The sequence below is a fragment of the Nyctibius grandis genome, chromosome 3 (genome assembly GCF_013368605.1).
Source record: "Nyctibius grandis isolate bNycGra1 chromosome 3, bNycGra1.pri, whole genome shotgun sequence".
Taxonomy (NCBI): Eukaryota; Metazoa; Chordata; class Aves; order Nyctibiiformes; family Nyctibiidae; genus Nyctibius; species Nyctibius grandis.
The window spans coordinates 83369978-83391648 of NC_090660.1; the positions used below are offsets into that span (position 1 = coordinate 83369978).

Consider the following 21671-nt stretch of genomic DNA (forward strand, 5'->3'; position numbering starts at 1 on the left):
GACACTTTGATAAGGAGAACATCTTTGTATCTTTAAAGGTGGTAAGAGTAACGCTTCTTACAGTATCATTTAAGTTGCTAAGGTTTAGTGAGTTTCAATGTGACATATCTTCTCTATGCAAAGATACTATACATCTCTATACAAATCTTCTCAGATGCAGAGTCCTAAGTGAGAGGTCTTGTCCTACCTTTCTCTCAAAGATGGGATGTTTACCTATGATTAACCTCGGAGCAAGAAGAATTTACTAAAGAAGTTTAAAGAAATCATTGTAGTTACACTAAACAAAGTCCATATTTAGTTATTTATTAGCCTAGCTATATACGTAAGCTAGAAGGAGAACTTCTATCCTGCAGCTGGTTTTGGGACGTGAAGTATGACCAAATTAATCTTAGGCTCTGTATATTGCAGCTTCTCAGCCTTTTCCCTGTACCTCACTAATACAAAGGGTTTACAATCTCTCAAAGCTGCAGATTTATTTCCATGCTACTTTCCAGTGCTGACAAGTACAAGGAGCATTTGAGCAAGTTTACTGCAACTATGTTGGACATCTCCATGGTTCGCGATGCTTCTTGGCTGACTCCCAAACACTGAGCTTGGGATATTATTTGGTTCGAGGTATGTAGTTTGAGATAGTATTTAGCTCGAGGTAGATACAGTAGCAGCAGTGATAACATGGACTGACAAAGCCAAGGGAGACTGAAGCAAAGCTGGCATTTGAAAGAAAAGCTTTGAGTATTCGACATAGATGTAGAGACAAAGCCAACTAACACAACCATACCGATCACTAACTCTCCATCATCTGAAAAACAGCTGTTTTCCTGACGGAAATATCGACTGCTAAGTTGCCTAACATGAGAGACGCATTTGGTGTAAAGCCCCCTGCACGAAGGAGAATCGACTGGACGACCTCAAACACAAATCTGACCGAGCAGCCAGGAATGGCCTCATTTGGGCCTGGCAGAGGCTAGCTTTCATAACGGCGAGGTTTTGCAGGCTATGAGATATCCTTTCAGGCAGATACAGTGTCTTTCGGAGGTGTTGAACGGGAGTATTTGCGAGAGCAGGGAAGCTGGAGCTCTGGAGCCTGCCCGCCCTGGGAGCTCGCCCAAAATCATCCAGGTGGACTTCACGCTGCCCGCAAACGGGAAACCCGTGCGGGCTGGGCCGGGCGGGGGTGTTGCGTGCCCTCCTGGCCGGCTCCCCGCGTTCGTGCAGCAGGTTCGCTCTCCACGCGGCGGCTCCTCCGCCCCAGCCTGGCTCCGCGTCCCCCCGCGGCGGCTGCGGGCGCTCCCGCCGTTCCTGCCGCAGGTTCGGCACCAGCTCCCGCGCCCGCCCGCCCGCCCTCGCCAGGCCCCGGGAGCGGTGCAGCCCCCTCTTCCCCGCTCCCGGGGCAGGGCGGGCCGAGGCGTGCCCCGCGGGAGGGAGATGGAAGGAGCCGCTGGGTCCCGCTGGTATCCCTCTGCCTCAGCCGGGGGGAGCAAATGGCTCTACCCGCCCCCGCGGCTGCCCCCCGCCCCTGCCCGCCTCGCAGCCTCTCGCCGCCGCCCTCTCCCTGCCCACCCCTCAGGGGTGGACGCGAAGCCGCGGCGGTCTATAAAAAGCCCCCCGGGGCGGGAGGGAAGGAGGCAGGGAGGGAGGGAGGAAGGAAGCGGAGGCCAGCGCGGCGCCAGAGCCGCCGCGGAGGTGAGGGACGGGTCGGGTCGGCGGGCAGCGGCACCATGGCCCAGTCCGTGTGGGGCTACGACAGCGACAACGGTGAGTCGGGGCGCGGGGCCGCCGGGCCGGCCGGGGACGAGCCGGGGACACATCTCCTTGCCTTTCCCCCTCAGGACCCGATCGCTGGCATGAAAACTACCCCATGGCCAAGGGAGACAAGCAGTCGCCCATCGAGATCAACAGCAAAGACGTGCAGCACGACACTTCTCTCCCCGTCTGGCACGCCAGTTACGATCCCGGGGCAGCGAAAACCATCCTGAACAACGGGCGCACCTGCCGAGTCGTCTTCGACGACACTTTTGATAGATCAGGTCGGTTTTTGGTTTGGCTTTTGGGGGTTGTTAGGAATTGAGGTTTGCAAAGCACTGGGAATCGAAACACGTGCTGTGGTACCTGGCCTACACAGTCTGTCAGAGAAAAGCCATTTGGGCACGTAAAAAAGGTGCTCCCGGAGTTTATTCTGGTGGATCCGGCCATTTTTAGGTCCACCATAGGTAGGACAGGGAGGCTGTAGCTGCAGGGGCACCCCTGAAATGCAGACTCAGCTGGAAGGTGGACTTCTCCAAGTCACCTCTTTCAACGCAGACACCACATCCCCAGGTTTTGTGTGAGGGGAGAGAGTGTCACCCGAGGGGTTTAGTGCGCACTCTGAGCACTTTGTAAACACAGAACTCATGGTTTTCCACCGACTGTGATCTTGATTTCTTCCGTTTGTATGGGAAGTCTTAAGATCCTCCACAGCCTGAAAAAGCTATGAAAACAGCATTTATGAAAATAACATTTCATAGCTTCTGGAAAGCTATGAAATGGCTTTGTTATTTAATTGAGAGAGAGCAGTCTTGCATTCTGTTAAACTGTTCAAAATTTGATTCCAGAGCGGTATCAGTGCGTAGCTCTGAATGCAGACAGGCAACAACATTAAAAATGAATAATAAATTCACAATACAGTATAACGCAAAGACATCTCAAGAGCATGCAATATTGATCAGTCCTTTATCAAGAAGGAAAGCAATCTAATTAATGGAAAACAGGGTTGCTTTCCACTGTATTTTTCTGCATCTGCTTTGATGGCATTTGTGTTGGGATTTTGTTCTTAGTAAACTATATAATTAATGAAATATATCTGCAGTACATTGAAAGATCACTCTCTCTCTTGTTTATCTTGATGAGCTCATTGTTTCCTTGGACTCCTTTATTTACCATTACAGCTACCTGTTATTGTTCCACATCTCACAGATGGAATCTAAACTATTTAGGACAGGGACCATCTCTTTGTTATGTATTTGTATGGTGCTTTAGTATTTATTAGCACAGTTTCTACACAGTGGCCACGGACAAATCATAAATTGCACTTTTGTTATAACACAGAATACTCTTCCACAAACACTGCATAAAATCAATGCCATGATTGAAAGCATGGGAAGTAAATTGATAATGGATTTTTTCACATGGCAGTTCTGCTCTGTCTTCTTTGCAGCTTCATGAAGGCTGAAATGGTTAGACAGAGGCTACTCAAGAACATGTCTGCCCAGGGATCTGTGTTGGAGAAAGACCCTGCTTTGGCCAAACGGAGTGCAGCCCTTGGTGCAGCCCTTCCTCTAAATCATCTTCCCTCTGTTCCCTCCCTGCCTCTCCCCTACCCATCGTAGTTTAGGGTTCAAGCCTTTCATAAATATGTGTCTGATTGGAGTCAAATGCAGTGTTTGACAGCTCTGAAAAACCACATGAGAAAGCATTTCATTAACATTTTATTACCTTTATTTTTTGGCTTCTGCGGTGGCAGCAGCTGAGGATAAGTAGTAGTCACAGATCCAATTTTAATTGGAAAAAGAAATCTACCTTTGATCCAATCACATGGAAAATCTTGAATGTTAAAAAGATTTATTTTTATGCTAGGGAGATCTGTATACTGTTATGAAGTGCTTTTTCCAAGTGCTTCACAGTATTTGAGCTCTGAAAAGGGCCATCTGTGAGAAACGACTGCTAAATGAGTTTCCAGCTCTGATATTAATTTAGCTTGTAAATGTAGGTAGATCACATAAATTCAGCTCCTGAAAGTTCCTGCCTCCTGTTGATTCCCGGGTGAAATGGCAAGCAAATACTTGTGAGGATTTGGGCCTCAGAGTCCATGCCTTATTTTTCCTAGATTCAAAAGTGAAACAATAATAATAGTAAATATTATTATTACTATTATTATGTGACACATTATATTTTCCATTAAAGACTTCTACAGAAGGCTTACTCAATACTGTATTGAGTTAGTTATGATAATTTATTTATGATGAATAAACTCATAAATAAGAGGAACTGCATGCCTAAAACTCAACACAGTGCTTTGTTTCTGCCCCCCCCCCAATGGCTGTGACACCTACCAACTAAAAAGAGAAACTGCAAAGTTAAACCTCTTGCTCTGTGTAGGTATTCCAACACATATGATATCAAGAATTAATTTGAAACCATTGGGCACAAGAGGATTTAAATATTATTTCAATGTTAACTTTGAACTTCAAAGCTATTGGTAGAAGTTCAAACTTGAATGCTATTTGAACAAGGTCTTTTGGCACGGCAGTTGTGAACTGCATTATCAGCTTTCTGTGTAAGGAAACACGTCTCATTCCTGCCTTAGGTATTGAATGAAAAATGTATTTGAGTGCTTATCCTCTAAGCAGTCTCTGCTCAAAAGAATCCCCAAACTGAAAGAGCAGGTGTGACGCTTTGAAAGTCAGAGCTGATGTAAACTGTCAGACTGATGCGTGGTCAGCATTATTTGGCTAAGAACATCAGAAATAATAGCTTCTTAATTTCTTTCATTGGTGGCAATGTTAAATGTGGACCATAGCTTTTGCTTGCTCAAGAACACTTTTCTAACTCATTTAACCTAAACTCTTTTCTCTTCCCTCACTTTCAAGAAATAGATCCTTTATTTTAGAAGCAGCAAGCTATGCTGTAACCATTGTTTAGTTGCCTGAACTGTAAAAGGTACACCCGTCATGGACTAGAAGTATGCTTCAAAGCACCTTTCGGTTAATTTCACAGTCCTATCCCCAACCATTTCACAACAGACCATTTTCTTGACAAGAATCAGCTATGAACACCTTCATTCTCTCTCCACATCGGGAACTGTATTGTGTTCACTCACCAAGAGAAAAGGGGCTTTTGGGGCTTCTGGGGTTTGATTCTGAGCTTGTCTCATAGCAGCTTCCACAGTTTTCACATCAAACAGGACTCAGTTCATGAGTGATAACAGAATTCAGCCCCAATCTTGTAAAATGGTGAGTGCTGTGACCCCCACTGCAATCAGCTGGATTTACAAGAGGTCCTCCTCACCTTCCAAGTACGGGTCCCCATTCAGTAAACGTGTATATCAGCATTTTGTAGGCTAGTGTTGATATAGATTATCAATTGCAGTGCTGAGAGGTGGGCCGCTCACAGGAGCCTACAGGCTGCGTCAGCTTCACTTGCATTGGGGTTCCTCTGATGACCATGGCTCTGAGCATGTTATAGATGGGGTGAAATATGCAGCAGAGGTAGGACTTATTTTTAATAGCAGTATTCAGTACTAACTGGAATTTGACTGATTGTGCATCTGAACAGATTAACCATTCTCCCTTTTGCAAGTATTGAGCTATGGATTTTTCTCTTAAAATCTGTCTATGAAACTTGTGAATACTCGTCAGCGTGCAGTGGGATAAGTTGCATCTGCCAACAAATGTATCTTTGCAAGTGTATACTAACGTGGAATTTGCTTCTTCAAGCAAGAGTTTTTGCTGGTATTTTAGAATGTTTTAAAAATATTTGAGACAAAGCAATCTGTTATTTCCAAACAGGAATATCTGTTTTCTGCTGATGTTTTTTGGCTTTTAGCCATTTCTGGTGTAGCTTTATACTAAGTTAGTTTCAGAAAGCATTACTAATTAATAGAAAAACTTGCTAAAAGCACATTTGATAAGCTGACATTCAAATTAGATCCACCTTAAAAATGATTTGGAGTGGTAAAGAGTATCTTCTAGTTTCTGAACATCTGTACTTTAAAAGCTCTGTGTTTATTTTCGGGAACTGTGGAAAACAGATGTTTGGTTTTTTTTAATGTGAACTACTGCACTATTGTTGTCCAAATTTGCTAAAATTAATGGCTGCTCTAGGCCCTGAAGACTTCCTCAGGTAATAAATATAAGTAAATTCACTATTGATGTTAGTGAATTACTAGCAAATGTTACTTCTATCCTCCATCTTATTTGAGAAAAGGCTCAAAATATATGCCTACACCCACAAAAAGTCTGCAGTAGTGTTTTCCTGCCTTCCGCCTATACCCTCAAGGTGCAGAGCTTACAGGGGCATTGCCCACCTATCATAGGAGAAAATTCAGGCAAGTATTCTGCAGGGTCAGTGTGGACAAACATTGCAAAGGTGACTGCCAGTGATGGTTTGGGTTTTTTTTTCCCATTCCTTAGCCTCAGCCAAACTCTGTTAGTGCTCTACTTTCTGTGGCCGACTAAACTGAGAAATTCTGCTTCCTCCAGCTATTTCCTGGTTAGTTCAAGCACAGACTTTTTACTTTGCTTTTTTTTTTTGCAGTACTCAAATATTTATTGACAGGAGAAGAAAGCCTGGAATGTATGAAATTGTGCTAGAATGCAACCAAAGATATATGGCTGTTCCACCTTTATCCTTAGCAATGATATACTTGCCCTCAAGAGAAAAGAAACAGAGAGTAACACATTAGTTTATATTCGGGGCAAATGATTTTGTTGTTATTTTAAATAATTGCTCCTGTGTTTGAAAAAAAAAAAAATCAAAAATTTGCATTCAAAATATGTACCAGACTCCTGTTTTTTTTGTATGGCACTATGTTCCAGACACTACTTATTTTAAGATTCCACACTGCTGGTTGCAGCATTTGTATCTATATGCAGGAGCCAGAGATTTTCTGGAAGGAGACGTAAAAACTTGAAATGTATCCTGAAAATACAGCATTGTTGAAAGCAGAAATGAGAAATGTCAGGTTACTATCTGCACTCCTTTCCAGTACAATGTGGTGAGAGTAGTAAGAGATACAAAACAATAACATTTGTACTGCATACAGCCCAGTGTAAATCCTTGAGCTGTTATCTGCATAACATGAAGATCTAAAATTCTACGCGAGATGAAGTGCATGTCAGTAGGTGTTTTATGCACTGCATGTGTGCATGTCACGTGCTTGGGTTAAACTGTTTATAGTTGAATTGTCTGATTAATTTTTAAAAGTATTGTGTGGTAAATTCCATTTTCCTTTTATGCTTCAATTAAATGGAAAGTGATGCTTACAGAAAGTGTGAGTGCATGGAAGCATGGGAACAGGAATAGGAAATAAGTATAGTTTTCTTCTTCATGTCCATTCCTTTACTTACTGTGTACTGGGAACTTTTCTTATTAATGTAAAAGGTTGTAAGATTGTGCTGTTGGCAATTTCTTGCGTTTATAACTGAGGTTTCATTAATTTTTAGTTACATATGGTGCACTGGAATCCAAAACATGGTAATTTTGCTAGAGCTTTGAAACAACCTGATGGTGTGGCTGTTGTGGGCATTTTTCTGAAAGTAAGTGGCAAATATTCAGTATTTATAATTTTCTGTATTTTTCATCTTTCCCCTTGCCAGGGGAAAAGTTCCCATTGTTTTTCCCTGCACTGTATCATTTACAGGAAAACATTCAAAGCGATGCACAGACTGAAGTCACATATGTCCTTGGGCCCTCCAGATTCCATGCACTAACCTGTTCAGAGCTGACTTCTGACACCATTCGTGACACCAGTGGCACATATCACGGGTGGTATTGAGCAAGAGACACACAACTTCAAGCCTGGGACACTTGCTAACTTTGTCCCTGATAGCTGACCAGCTCTTTGCTGTGGTGTGTACTGAGTGAGGAGGACAGTCTGCATAGGAAGAGTGTTTCCTCCTGCCCTTTGTCTGCTAGCAGGTATTGTATCTACCTGTCAGCAAGGTTATATTGACTGATTCCCATCCTTGGTCTCTTGCTGATCCCCACATGAGCCAGGAATCAAAAGGAGATCAACGAACCTGCTCCAAAAAGACCAAGTACTTGAAAGAATTGATGGTAAAAGAAGTTCACTGAACATTTTAACCTTGAAATACAGCAGCTTCATAACAAAATAATACTGTACTGATACATTCCAACTGATTTTTTTAATAAACTTAACAGAAAGAAAGCAATCCTACTATCAAATCTGCATGTGGTCTAGGACACTGAGAAACACTAACAGGCAGACAATCTAATAGTGATAAATTATGCAAACTTCAGCCATGTGGCTGTCATTTTACCTGCAGGTGGGCGTTTCAACTTAAACACAGTGTCAGAGAATAGCTCGTCTTTTATTGTTTTATCACGAGTAAGTTGCATTCGTACAAGCAATAGCAAGTGGGTGTAATTAATTTTGCTACAGTGTCCCTGGACAGGTTAGATCCAATGTCATTTTAATTCTGTTATACTGTGAGCCAACCTGACCTTTTTTCTTGTGGTTAGTTCAAACTGAAAGTGACAGAAGGTCAGCACTTGTCCACATTCTCCCCTATGACTATGGCCTTCAATTATTCTTCCTTTATCATTTCTTTGGGTCTATTTTAGGCTAAAGCTTTATCTTGTAAAACACAACTTGCATAGCATAACATGTTCCTATTAACCATGCTAAGGTCAGCTAAAAGGTCTAGAAAAGTAAATAGTATCACTATATCTTCTCTGGCCTTCTTTCCCCTTCTTGCTCGTTGGTGTAGGCGCTTGTGTTTTGTCCTGGGTTTGTCATATTCCATGACTGGGTTTTTGGGTATTGCTGAAACAGAGACTGAATTACCTCCTGAAGAACTGAATTTAATCTGTTTTGGAACAAGACATGGCAATAACTGTATGTCTTATGCATACAATCTTTACTCTTCTGGGATGCAGAGCCATGTCAAAGCTTTTGGAGGTGCTGAACATGATGAACATAAGCAATGAAGTGACCTCATAGCTTGAGGAGGTCATGACATGAATCTCATCATATGTCTTACGTCAAGTCTGATCTGACTGTATATGTGCTGCAGGATGTTTGAAGTGTCTGCAGGAACTTCAGCTGTTCAGACTATCAATGCTTTGCTGAGTGCTCATCTGTCTCCTGGTGGTTGTGGGTTGCTTTCAAACCATGAGCCAAGGGCTAGGCTGGTAGATGACACTGCCTAAGTGAACAATTTGTTCCTCAGACAGTGGAAGATACCTTATAGAGTCTTTCAACACATTTTTTTATTGCAAAGCCAGTTACTTGAGTCTGCTATTACAGGTTTTCTTTTAACACTCATAATTTTGTGTCAGTCTGTACTGGATGCTCTGAGAGTACTGCTGCCTAACTTAACAGATGGGATGTACTGAATTTCTTTCAAATACTGTGGAACATGATGAAAAAATATAGTCCTTGTGCTTTGCATTACAGGTTGGAAAAACTCCCAAACCAGAGATTAAGAGAATTCTTCAAGAAATTGATAACATTAAGACCAAGGTATCAAAACAATTTCTGTGACATAATGTTATTCAAAAACAGCAGAAGCAGAAATCAGAAGTTCAGATTCACTCTTTCTGGCATCATTTTGATACCTAACAGTAGCACCAGAGGTGATACATTGGACTGTGGGGCAGGACACTTTTTTTGCTTAAGTAAACATGTAACTCCTCACTTCTGTAAGTGTTCTTGTTGTAGAGGATTTTGTATCAATCCTTGCACGCACAATTGATAGTCTTATTGATACTGCTCTGTAAAAACATGCTAGTGTGCAAATACCAAGAAGAAATGAAAAGCGTTTTGAATTTGAGGACAGCAGTGGCCAAAACAAATGCATATAATTGAGTCAGAGATTTAGTTAGCCTGAAGTGAGAATAAACTAGTAGGAATGATGGAGCGAGCTCCCAGTCAGTGTAAGAGAGATTAAAAACTTTATTCGTTTTAAGATGGAACTGAATTCTTTTATAAAAGGGATTACACGGTACCGTTTGTGCACCAGTCCTTGGTTCTGTCTTCCTATGATACTAGCACAAATAGCATTGCAAATCTAGTCTAAACTGTTTTCCAGTTTAATTAATGATCTAAGGACCAAAGTCCATACCTATTGCACAGATATAATGCAGAAGGGAGTTCTTTGCAGAGAATTGTAATACTGCATCTATTGTTGTTTAACATAAACCTAACCTCTAGGTATACTTTAGCAATTCTACTTCACGATGAGCTTTATGATTCTAATGATGCTAAAAGAAAAGTCCCTTTTTTATTTGACATTGAACATACCACCAGATCACCAGGACTGAATTTTACAGATTTTGTAAGTGCTGTCTTCCAAATTTAGAAGAATTTCTTGCATTTAATTTATGTATGTATGTACTGCCATTGATGTGTGGGTCTGAGCCTGAAATCTGTTCTCTCCTCACTCAGAGTCATGTTAATTTTATTTTTTCAGCCTTTCCTTAGTCTACAGATACAATTCAGTTCTTTCTGCTGAGGGAACTGAAGGTCATTTTTTTTGCCCTACCCATTGCTCCCCCTGCTATGTCAATGATATCTGTCTTGATACAGATTCAGCTTTCTCGCATAATCTCTATACCATTTTTTGGCCATTTACACGCAGAAGAGCTTTGCCACAGTTAATAAAAAGCTGATCGATCACCGAAACACTGTGTCATATAATGATGACAAGATGGCAGTGATAACCACTCCATTATATTCTATCTGAGACTGCCTAACTGGAGATTTTATGACTTCTAACAGTAAAAAAATAGAAGTCTGATTTCCTACATACAGATATTCTCTGTAGTGGTTCTGGAAAAAGCAATAGTTGAAGAATAGAAGAGAAAGACACATGTACATGCAAAAAAACACATCTTGTATTTTATCTCTTTTTTTTTTTCTGTCATCACATACATTTTACTAAGATTACCTATTTTTCAGGAAAGATTAATGGATGGTATCACCAGTGTATTTATTGCACATGCAGTTTCAATTGCTGTCATACATTACAGACAGAGGAGTTTCTTGGACACTACTGTATTTACTGAAAAAGCACAATTTTGTTTGTGAAGTTATCTGCAAACTCATATTGAATATACAGAATAATTTTGTTAGGAAGATATATTTGGAGTCTTGATGTTATTCTTTCCACCCATATTCTGTGCAAGGATGCATGGAAAAGATTTCAGCTCCTCCCATTGCACTTTGTAGATTCATACTCTGTTCCTATCTAGTGAAGACTTTCCATGAGAGGAGAAGGAATTAGAAATAATAGATTTTGCTTTCCAGAACTGGATCCTAAATACCAGTAGAGAACTGAACTTGTTCAGTTCTTGTTGCCCTCAGGGGACAAGGAAGTCTCATGACACTCCTGTGGAGATACTCACTTGAGTATCCCATTCGGTGGAGAAGAAATACTTTTCAGGAAATGCTGCCTGGTTTCTGCTGTTCTCCCTTGTCTGGTGATAATCACCTTTAGTTGTAAGACATTTAGGATTCAGTACTCTTCCAGGAAATATTTTAGTTTTTTACATTAAGTGTAATAGTGCCAACAAAAAGATTGAGAGTGTCACTAAGACAATGTAATTAGAGCACAATTTTGGGAGGAGAGAGACATGCAGATTTAAATTCGTTCAGATAGAGGAGAAGACTATAACGAATCTGGGATAAATGCCTGGCCACTGTTCTATTGGATAAAAAGGGTACCAGTACCTGCAGTGCCACAGCCTTTAACTTTTATCCCAACTGACCCAAAATAAAACAAAATTTTGATGATTCCAGAACAGAAAAATGTAACAATGAATTTGCTTTGGTGCCACACAGTTCAGTTTGTAACTTATTTTAATTTATTAATAGAATCAAAATGTCAGTTATTATTAATTGCAGGGCAAAGCTTGACCAGAAGAAAAGGAGATGAGATTGATCTCTTGCATGAATCTTTATATTTAATTGATTCCTTTATAATAACATAGATACTGATGTCTTTTAGAGTTACTGCAGAGAATTATTTTTCATTTCTCTAAGGGGAAAGAGGCTCCTTTTCAGCACTTTGATCCTTCAATTCTTTTCCCCAAATCTCGGGACTATTGGACCTACCATGGTTCGTTCACTACACCCCCCTGTGAGGAGTGCATCACTTGGATTCTCTTGAGGGAGCCGATTGAAGTCAGCTCTGACCAGGTAAACTCCAGTTAGTTGTGCTACTCCTTTACCATTTCTCAACAGTGTCTCAGTATGTCAGCGTGGTGATTTGCAAGCCCTACGTTATGTTGCCTTTTTTGAAAAGGAAAGCTTTAGCTGAGGACTCTGAGAAATTGCCTGCAGAATGAACTGCTGAAATGGACTTTAAAACTGACCTTGGGAATCAGGATCTCTTCACAAGCACAGAATCACAGAATCAGAGAATGTTAGGGATTGGAAGGGACCTCGAAAGATCATCTAGTCCAATCCCCCTGCCGGGGCAGGATTGCCTAGACCATATCACACAGGAACGCGTCCAGGCGGGTTTTGAATGTCTCCAGAGAAGGAGACTCCACAACCTCTCTGGGCAGCCTGTTCCAGTGTTCGGTCACCCTCACCGTAAAGAAGTTTCTCCTCATATTTAAGTGGAACCTCCTGTGTTCCAACTTGCACCCATTGCCCCTTGTCCTGTCAAGGGATGTCACTGAGAAGAGCCTGGCTCCATCCTCATGACACTTGCCCTTTACATATTTATAAACATTAATGAGGTCACCCCTCAGTCTCCTCTTCTCCAAGCTAAAGAGACCCAGCTCCCTCAGCCTCTCCTCATAAGGGAGATGTTCCACTCCCTTAATCATCTTCGTGGCTCTGCGCTGGACTCTCTCTAGCAGTTCCCTGTCCTTCTTGAACTGAGGGGCCCAGAACTGGACACAATACTCCAGATGCGGCCTCACCAGGGCAGAGTAGAGGGGGAGGAGAACCTCTCTCGACCTGCTAACCACACCCCTTCTAATACACCCCAGGATGCCACTGGCCTTCTTGGCCACAAGGGCACACTGCTGGCTCATGGTCATCCTGCTGTCCACTAGGACCCCCAGGTCCCTTTCCCCTACGCTGCTCTCCAACAGGTCTGCCCCCAACTTGTACTGGTACATGGGGTTGTTCTTGCCCAGCACCTCCTGGAATAGCTTCAGCCGGAGTGTTCTTGGGATCCTGAAAACCTGCATAGGCAGAAGTGTCTCCAAGCCACAAAATTCAGCCATCACAGCAGCCTCACTTCATTCTCTGTGCTTCAGCATTAAGTGGCAAGTGAGACTAACATTTAGATGATTTCCCAGTTTAAGAAATTGCTGGTCCAGATCTTGACTTCCTAAAAGGATCAAACTAGCTAGAACCTGCAAACTTGAATGTTAATGCACATTAATGTACTAATTGTATTCATACAGCTCAAGTGTGCATTTACAAGGAAAAAAGAATAGAAAGCCAGTCTGGATAAGGTGACCTTCTTTTTAGTTCTGCCATTAAAACTCCTGGTTATTTATACTATTTTCTGCTTCAGCAGTACAAGTCAGGGTATAGCCTTCTTACTGATTTGGCTGTTTTCAGGACAGATTTATTTTGCATTCTGAGGAAGGGGTAACAATTAATAAAGCAACACTGAATTTAAATTAATTTGGAGAACAATGGCTAAGTGTTGAATTCATGATTGAACGTAATAATCCAGTTGGCATACACTTCTCTTTCCTTGCAGAACAAAATATGAACTTCTGCAGACCAGTTTTTTCTGTCAGACTACCTTGCATAGACTTAGATGTGCATCCTCCTTCACGGATAGCCATGTTTTCACAAGTGATTTGACTGCAGTTCAGCTCCAGCAGGGTCACAGGAGGCCCCTACTCTTTTTTCCACATTGTGAGTGTGGGTCAGGGACAAATCCACAAGAAGCCCAGGCAAGGGTCAGATGATGACCCAGGCAAGGATGAAGAGTGTAAGGATCCACAGAAACAGTGCTAGCTGTTGGGCTGCAGTGATCTCTACCAATAATCTCTACCAGTGTGCCTGTCATAACATAAGAAAATTCCTTTTCTGTCTCAGAGTTTATTCTAGGTATCAAGATCCACACTGCTTCCAGGTGAATTCACAGGCACACTTTAATTTTTTCTTCCTTGCAGATGGCAAAGTTCCGTAGCCTTTCCAAGAATGGTGAGAACGAACCTGTGAACCCACTGGTTGACAACTGGCGTCCACCTCAGCCTGTGAAGGGCAGGATAGTAAAAGCGTCGTTCAAGTGAAGTCTCAAGTCTCACTCTGCTGAACCTGAGTGAGAAAATTCCTGCATCCCAAAGTGTAGTTAGTTTTTGCTGTCTACTGCTTTTCCTCTGGATACAGATCTGTGTTTCTCAGCTTGAAATTCTGAGTGCTAAAACTGAATCTGATTTTGAAAGCAGAAAAAATACTGTACACAAATACTAACCTTAATAAGGAAATGTGAGATATACATGATTCTTGACCACAAATGCCTCAGCATTTGTGATAGTGTCACTTCTCTGCTATATGGTCTTGGAAGAAAAATGGGCTCAGTTTCAATATTTAAAATTAATTTCAAAGGAAATGTAGTAAAGGCAGAAAAATGAATCACTAGTTCAGGAAAGCAGAAATAACAGTGGGTCAACAGTACATGAACACGAGGTAAAATGCCTGCTCCTACAGCATCTCTAGTAGTGATCCTCCTCAGATATCTGACCTCCAGTGCAAATATCCAGAGAGTAAGTTCCTCTTTTAACACACTAGACTTTTCCTTCACTCTCTTGTTCATAGTTTGTTATCCAAGTTTAGATCAGTATTCCGGGGATACAATCAGGCATACTCAGCTTCTGTGTGTGAAGAAGAAAAGGTATCTGGTGTCATTTCAGCATTTGCTGTCTTTGCCACATCCTGCTGCTGCCCATTGATCTTTTCTTCTTTCACTATTGCTGTTACTTCACCCATCCAGCTGTAGAGTGCTGCTGGTATCATGTTGCCTTGTATTTAGAATAGCAGCTTTAGGACTGCTGAGGGGGAAGTGCCTTTCTTCTGCAGCTCTGTGTTACCTCCTGGGATGATGGATTTTTAGTTTTGATGCTCTGCCTGTTTTTTTTATTTTTGACATCTTAGTCTTCATATTAATGATGTCACCTATTAGGGATTTTGTTGCATATGGAGAGGGTCTTTGTGGATGACTCATATGTGTCATTTGTCTTCTCTGCTACTGAAAAATCCAGGTTAAGTCACCTAATTATTTGTTTATTGTGACTCTGTGTAGTCAGGGACTCTAAGTGGAGTCTGTTTAGCTCTGTTACTTTCTGGGGAGGCACATCAGCTCGCACATATGATCCCATTAAGGAATCACTGGCAGACAGAAACTTCTAAATCCTCTTCCCCTGTCCTTCATCATGTAAACTTTATCATTTCAGCATGCTTCATAAACAGCATTAACACAAGTACCATCTAGGTTGAAACCACATGCAGACTATGTGAGTAAAGATCTGCTACGTTATATTCACCATCAGGGTGATTATTCAGTATTGTACATACAGGAGACTGGGTGATCAAAGGTGGTGCGTAAAAGCTCCTGCAAATGAAGTTTCTGGATTCTCTGTATTCCTCTAACTCATTAGTAGGTGGCAGAGGGCATTCTTCTGGAGATGTTGCCACAAACATGTTCACAGCAACATTTATAAGGGATATGTCAAAGTCTGAAAAAAGCAGGGTTACAGATGGCTAGAATAGTAATTTCCCAGTTCTTCACTATTTCACTTTTCACCTTTACTAGAAAAATGGTGCTCCAATGGGGAAGTAATGAATGGGCAACATTGGACAAATTCTGCTGTTACTACCAGAACAATTGAGTAAGAATTCAGGAATGAAACTGAGGGCAGAATTTGATCCTTTGTATTCATTTAGAAATATCCGGAGAATTCCTGAATTTACATTAAGAATTAATATTTCAGTTTATTAGAAGTGTATTTTGCTTAGTATAAAGCAGTTTCATTTTAAAAAACAAGTTCATGTCAGCAGAAACTGAAGTATTGATTGAATCCTGTTTACAAATGTTTTGGCATTGGCTTAATCTTATCAGAAGATCAGCTTTTGATATTACGAGTGCAGCACTTGCAACGGTATTGATTTTAAGAGTCACTTAGATCTTCTTTAAACTCCTGAATCTGTACATCTTCTCAAGACATAAAAATGTTTCTACAGAAAGCTCATAAGCAATATTTTTTTTCTACTGTATTATGTCTTACATGTAAAATTTCTTCTCATATCCATATGCAGTTGATCTTGGTGTTGAGAAAATTTCAACACAGATAACTGAGACAAGAGTTTGAGTCTTTCTATCTAAAAGCCATTGACTGTGATGTTTTAATCTCTTGTTATTGGGGCAATAAAACAAGATCAGTTGCCTGCACTTGAGATAACAGCTTTTGTGTCTTCAGAGAACCAATAAATTGACTTACATAAAAAATTGATTTCTGGTTTTATTTCTAATGCTGAGTGATGACTGAAAGTAACAAGAACTTACTAGAAAACCTTACTACTCTTTTCTTTGATACATACGCTTGTAATAGAAGGGTCGACAGACACTCTAGTAATCGCCTTTTTAGCTGTTGGAGTTTAGTTTAATATCTTATCATGGTTTCTGTGTACCCAATCAAACAGATCCTCAAAAATATGAGACATCAGAACAGTATCACTTGTTTTCTGTTTTCAGGTACAAAAAAAAGTGTTTATTTCTTGCCTGGACACAAATACTCTCTTACATCTTCCCAAAATTCATACATTCACGTCTGATCTGGAATATCACTAACTTAGATATGAATTTTGGTTTCTTCCAAGAAGCACATGAATCAGTTAGCTGAAGTATTACATCATTCTGAAATTTCCTGATTAATTTATACTTTTGAAGCACACAAATTAAACTTGTTAAAGTGAAATAATATCTTAATTGGACACAAAATCAGATACTGATGCTTTATTTGCATGTTTCCTCTACTGGTTTTGAAAAGCAGAATAGGCAGAAGTTTATCAACTATTGACATAGGGGTTTTGGTTCCAACAGCAAACACATGCTTTGTACGTTGGCACAAAATGAAATACAGTCCAAAATTTCTATTATTCCCTCATGCATTTGCTCTGATTCCATTCTGTCTTCAAACTATTACTGCACAAAAGCATCAACCTCATTGCAAGTATGCTTTATGCTTTTGTTTTTTTCTTGAAGAATAAAGTGTATATAGTTTTCTTCCATTGCCTTTCTCTCTTTGATGAATAGTGTAGCTCAGTATTGATTACCTTAGTAACAAACTAAGAATATGTTATGTGGACTCTGATCCTGCTGCCTCATCTATCTTAAGTAAAGAAAAAAGCCTCTGGACACTGATGAATTAAAAAAAAAAAGTAAGAATTACCCTAATGAGTGCGGTGCACTAAATCCTTGACTACTTGAATGTATATAATGTGTATATTAATTTCAGCAGGACATGAAATGAATTACCACCTATTAGGTTTTGACAGACACTGAAACCCTCCCAGCTTCCCACACCTCACAAGAGCAATTACTAGAAAATTAAATCTTATTCCTACAATTTCAAAGCTTTTTTATTAACTAAACCAAGTTTCTCACCAGCTGTGTCCATGTTTCAGTAAGGCATAAATTCATAACTGAACTCTGAATTCTTGGTATGACCCTCGGTACACAACCAGCAACGGTTACGCATTTCTACTACAAAATGAAAAGAATACATATTTTTTTTTACTGTATCTCAAAGAAAGACTCTCCTGGATCTGCTTGCTGGTGTTTATCTGCTGAGTAATCAGAGTTAAAGAATGTTCATATTGTCAGTGAGTTTAGTAAAATAAAACAATATCTATTTCTTCCTGAGACATTTTATCCCATGCCTCAGCAAAGGAAGCAGCTATACAGTGTGTATTCACACAGAATCACAGAATCACAGAATCACAGAATGTTAGGGATTGGAAGGGACCTCGAAAGATCATCTAGTCCAATCCCCCTGCCGGGGCAGGATTGCCTAGACCATATCACACAGGAACGCGTCCAGGCGGGTTTTGAATGTCTCCAGAGAAGGAGACTCCACAACCTCTCTGGGCAGCCTGTTCCAGTGTTCGGTCACCCTCACCGTAAAGAAGTTTTTCCTCAAATTTAAGTGGAACCTCCTGTGTTCCAGCTTGCACCCATTGCCCCTTGTCCTGTCAAGGGATGTCACTGAGAAGAGCCTGGCTCCATCCTCTTGACACTTGCCCTTTACATATTTATAAACATTAATGAGGTCACCCCTCAGTCTCCTCTTCTCTAAGCTAAAGAGACCCAGCTCCCTCAGCCTCTCCTCATAAGGGAGATGTTCCACCCCCTTAATCATCTTCGTGGCTCTGCGCTGGACTCTCTCTAGCAGTTCCCTGTCCTTCTTGAACTGAGGGGCCCAGAACTGGACACAATACTCCAGATGCGGCCTCACCAGGGCAGAGTAGAGGGGGAGGAGAACCTCTCTTGACCTGCTAACCACACCCCTTCTAATACACCCCAGGATGCCATTGGCCTTCTTGGCCACAAGGGCACACTGCTGGCTCATGGTCATCCTGTTGTCCACTAGGACCCCCAGGTCCCTTTCCCCTACGCTGCTCTCCAAAATCCACCTCATCTATCTGCCTTTCATCTCAATTAATTCTACGATTTAGCTTTGTCAATATCACAGCACAAAGCATGTATTCAGGAATTATTTTATTTCCAAAACCAAGAATTTAACAGAATATTATAACATTTTCCCCCAAAAAAGAGTACAGCTAATGTACAGCTAATGATGAATTACAGATCAAATCGGACTCACCTTTTCTTTCAGAACATATTTTTAAAAGTATCTTCTTTTCAGTTTAGGGCTGCTGTACATGTTGATCTGCAAAAATGTGCAATAAAATGAAATGGACCAGTTCAGGGTTATTTGTGAGGGAGAGACAGAAAAGCTGTAAAGGTTTGTGTTCATTAAAACAAACACAGAAACAGAATGAATACAGATTGAGACCTTGTGATATTACTAGGAAAATAAACAACAACAAAGTACTGTTATTATAAAAAATTTTAACTTTCTATATTTGGACTGGACAGCAAAATACTTGCAAGAATGTGTAGAATCCACTTAATCCTGTACGTAACAAATGCCAGATTTATCAGTTAATCATTAATCAATAGGAGATTATGTGCTATGCAATTATAGTTTGGATTTCAGTGAACGAGTGTGCTTGTCCTTGAAATGAATCGTGCATTGATTATTGCAAGTTGCTTCCATTCAAATTAAAAGAAGAACAGATAAAATTGCATCTTCAAAGCTTTTAATTTCAAAAAAGGCAAGTATTCAGTATTTGTGTAAACACAAGTTAACTGAACTGAAAAAGTTCATGCACTTAAATGAGGAAAACACTTGATGTTCTTTAAAGCAAAAACTTCTAAAATCTCTGGAACTTACATTGCAAACCACAGAAAATGAACGCTGCACTTCCTGATGAATAATGGCCAAAAAGGCTGTTGGGAGTAAGTGACAGTAAGAAATGAAAAGGCAAATCATTAGCCAAGGAAAATGTATCTATCTTTGATGTCAGAGATCATGTAAGTAAAGTGAACTTTGTCAGAAATCATGTCAATTTTTACTTTTGAAAAAAAAATACATAGTAGATGGAAAAATCAGCCATGAAAAAGGAAGATGGAGAAGAAAGAAATGCAGCTTCTATGCAATCAGGATGACGCAAAGATAATCTAAGTCCACGGTCTAAATGAATACCTCACTTTCACAGAATCACAGAATCACAGAATCAACTAGGCTGGAATAGACCTCTGGGATCGTCGAGTCCAACCTTTGACATAACACCACTGTGTCAACTAGACCATGGCACTAAGTGCCACATCTAGTCTTTTCTTAAACACCACCAGGGATGGTGACTCCACCATCTCCCTGGGTAGCCCGTTCCAATGCCTAATAACCCTTTCTGTGAAGAAATTTTTCCTAAGGTCTAACCTGAACTTCCCCTGGCACAGCTTGAGGCTATTTCCTCTAGTTCTGTTGCTAGTTGCTAGTTGCCCGGGAGAACAGACTGACCCCCACCCCGCTAAACCTTCTTTCAGGTAGTTGTAGAGAGCTCTCCCCTGAGCCTCCTTTTCTCCAGGACAAACAACCCCAGTTCCCCCAGCTGCTCCTCATAGGACATACCCTCTAGACCCTTCACCAGCTTTGTTGCCCTCCTCTGGACTCACTCCAGCACCTCAATGTCTTTATTGAAGTGAGAGGCCCAGAACTGTACATAGTACTTGAGGTGTGGCCTCACCAGTGCCGAGTACAGGGGGACAATTACTTCCCCAGTCCTGCTGGCCACACTATTCCTGATACATGCCAGGATGCTGTTGGCCTTCTTGGCCACCTGGGCACACTGCTGGCTCACGTTCAGCCAGCTGTCCACCAATACTCCCAAGTCCTTTTCCACCGGGCCACTTTCTATCACTCTTCCCCCAGAAATAAGGATGACCGTGAAGAACATGGGTGCAAATGAAGAAGGATTGATAGGAATATATATATGAGGATGAAATTTATCATTAAGTGAGATGGCAAATTAAGTAGGACAGTAGAGCAAACTCCATCAGTTGAAGGAGTTGTCTCTGCTTCAGAAAACTGAAAAGATTGGCATAACAAATTGCAACACTTCTGTTAAGAATTCTAATTAACAAGAGCTCCCTGAAGATGGCATCCTGCCTTTCTAGGAGAAAATCCAACAGGAGGCTGGAAGTGATGATGCCATCAGGTATGCAGAAAAAATGGTTGCACTACTGAACCACACTTGGACTCAGCAGACGTGGGTGCACTTACACAGAATGTTATCTGTATGGGAATTCTTAAAGTCTCACTGATTGTGCCACTAATTCTCCAAGCCAGAGGTTCACATTAACTCATGCTTTTGCAATTCTATCATGCTATTGGTAAGCAGAACATGTAGTAGGTGTTAGGAAAAAACATGCCTTTGGTGACTTCGAGTAGTACACTGGCACTCTTGTACTGTTACTAATATCTTGCAGAAGATCTGTCAGAAAACTGTTGAAGAACTCGAAACTCCTTCTTGGAGTTACACCAGCTTCCTCGCTGGGCTAGACCAGCGAGACCATGGGCCAGTTCTCTCAGATCTGTATGGTGGTGATAATAAAGTTTTACTGGATTAAGATTTTTTAATTCTTCTAACTCCTCACAGCATTTTCTTTTTTACATTCCCACTCTTCATCCTACCTTTATCTCATAGACAATGCAAACATCCTTACTGAAAACTGAAGTGAAGGATGCTGCTTCTTGCTGGACTTGTAATGTTCATATTCCATAGCCCACACGGTGGAGCCAGTACCTCAGCATTCACATTTCTGACACCACTTTAAGCTAACAGGAGGCCTGAGCTGCCACACAGTGCAGATTCCTCTAGTCCAGCAGGAGTAACTAAATAAGCATTGAAAAAAAATGCAGTTTATCCAAGTTACTCTTGAGCTGTAAGATCCTGTGTTTAAATAAATGTTGATAGTAATGGACTGTTATCCATTTCTATCTAAAAAGCTTTTATATTTTGCCTACATGCAAAAGTTTATTCATGCAAAGTCTATGTACGTAAGTTCTTTTGCTTCTATAGGCTGAGAAAAGTCCAACTAATTCCATTCCTAAAGTCCCAAAGAATCCTATCACAAGGTAAGAGGAGCTACAGAGGAAAATCTCCCACTGATATGCACCAAATTGATTCCTGATTTGAATAATTATGAGACCGACCAGGACTGCAGGACACGTTGCCCTGCGTGCTAGTAACAGCCTGTCTGACTAGCTCCTTCAGTCTACATAGCTCTTTTCTCTCTGCACGTGATGCCTCAACCATCCTTCATGGTTATGATAATTTCTCCACTGCATTT

General features: G+C 41.1%; 1 protein-coding gene across 2 annotated transcripts; it reads left to right on the plus strand.

Annotated features, from left to right (window-relative positions):
• The first annotated feature begins 1466 nt into the window (after nt 1–1466).
• LOC137661125 (carbonic anhydrase 3-like) lies at nt 1467–16988 on the plus strand. 2 transcript variants are annotated; one of them, XM_068396495.1, is made up of 7 exons: nt 1467–1683; nt 1830–2027; nt 5125–5243; nt 7200–7292; nt 9176–9241; nt 11762–11917; nt 13870–16988. In XM_068396495.1, exons 1-7 carry the CDS (start codon nt 1482–1484, stop codon nt 13987–13989), a joined length of 954 nt encoding a protein of 317 aa, XP_068252596.1. In that variant the 5' UTR covers nt 1467–1481; the 3' UTR covers nt 13990–16988. The 2 variants fall into 2 exon arrangements, with proteins under 2 accessions (XP_068252596.1, XP_068252595.1); XM_068396494.1 differs by having other exon boundaries at nt 1612–1755.
• Nucleotides 16989–21671: the final 4683 nt, after the last annotated feature.

Excerpts from the sequence above, each read along its gene's own strand:
- LOC137661125 (XM_068396495.1), top strand. The coding sequence starts at position 1,482 with ATGGCTCTACCCGCCCCCGCGGCTGCCCCCCGCCCCTGCCCGCCTCGC. Across the intron at positions 1,684-1,829 it reads GCGCCAGAGCCGCCGCGGAG|GACCCGATCGCTGGCATGAA; the intron begins GTGAGGGACGGG and ends TTTCCCCCTCAG. Across the intron at positions 5,244-7,199 it reads GGGTGAAATATGCAGCAGAG|TTACATATGGTGCACTGGAA; the intron begins GTAGGACTTATT and ends ATTAATTTTTAG.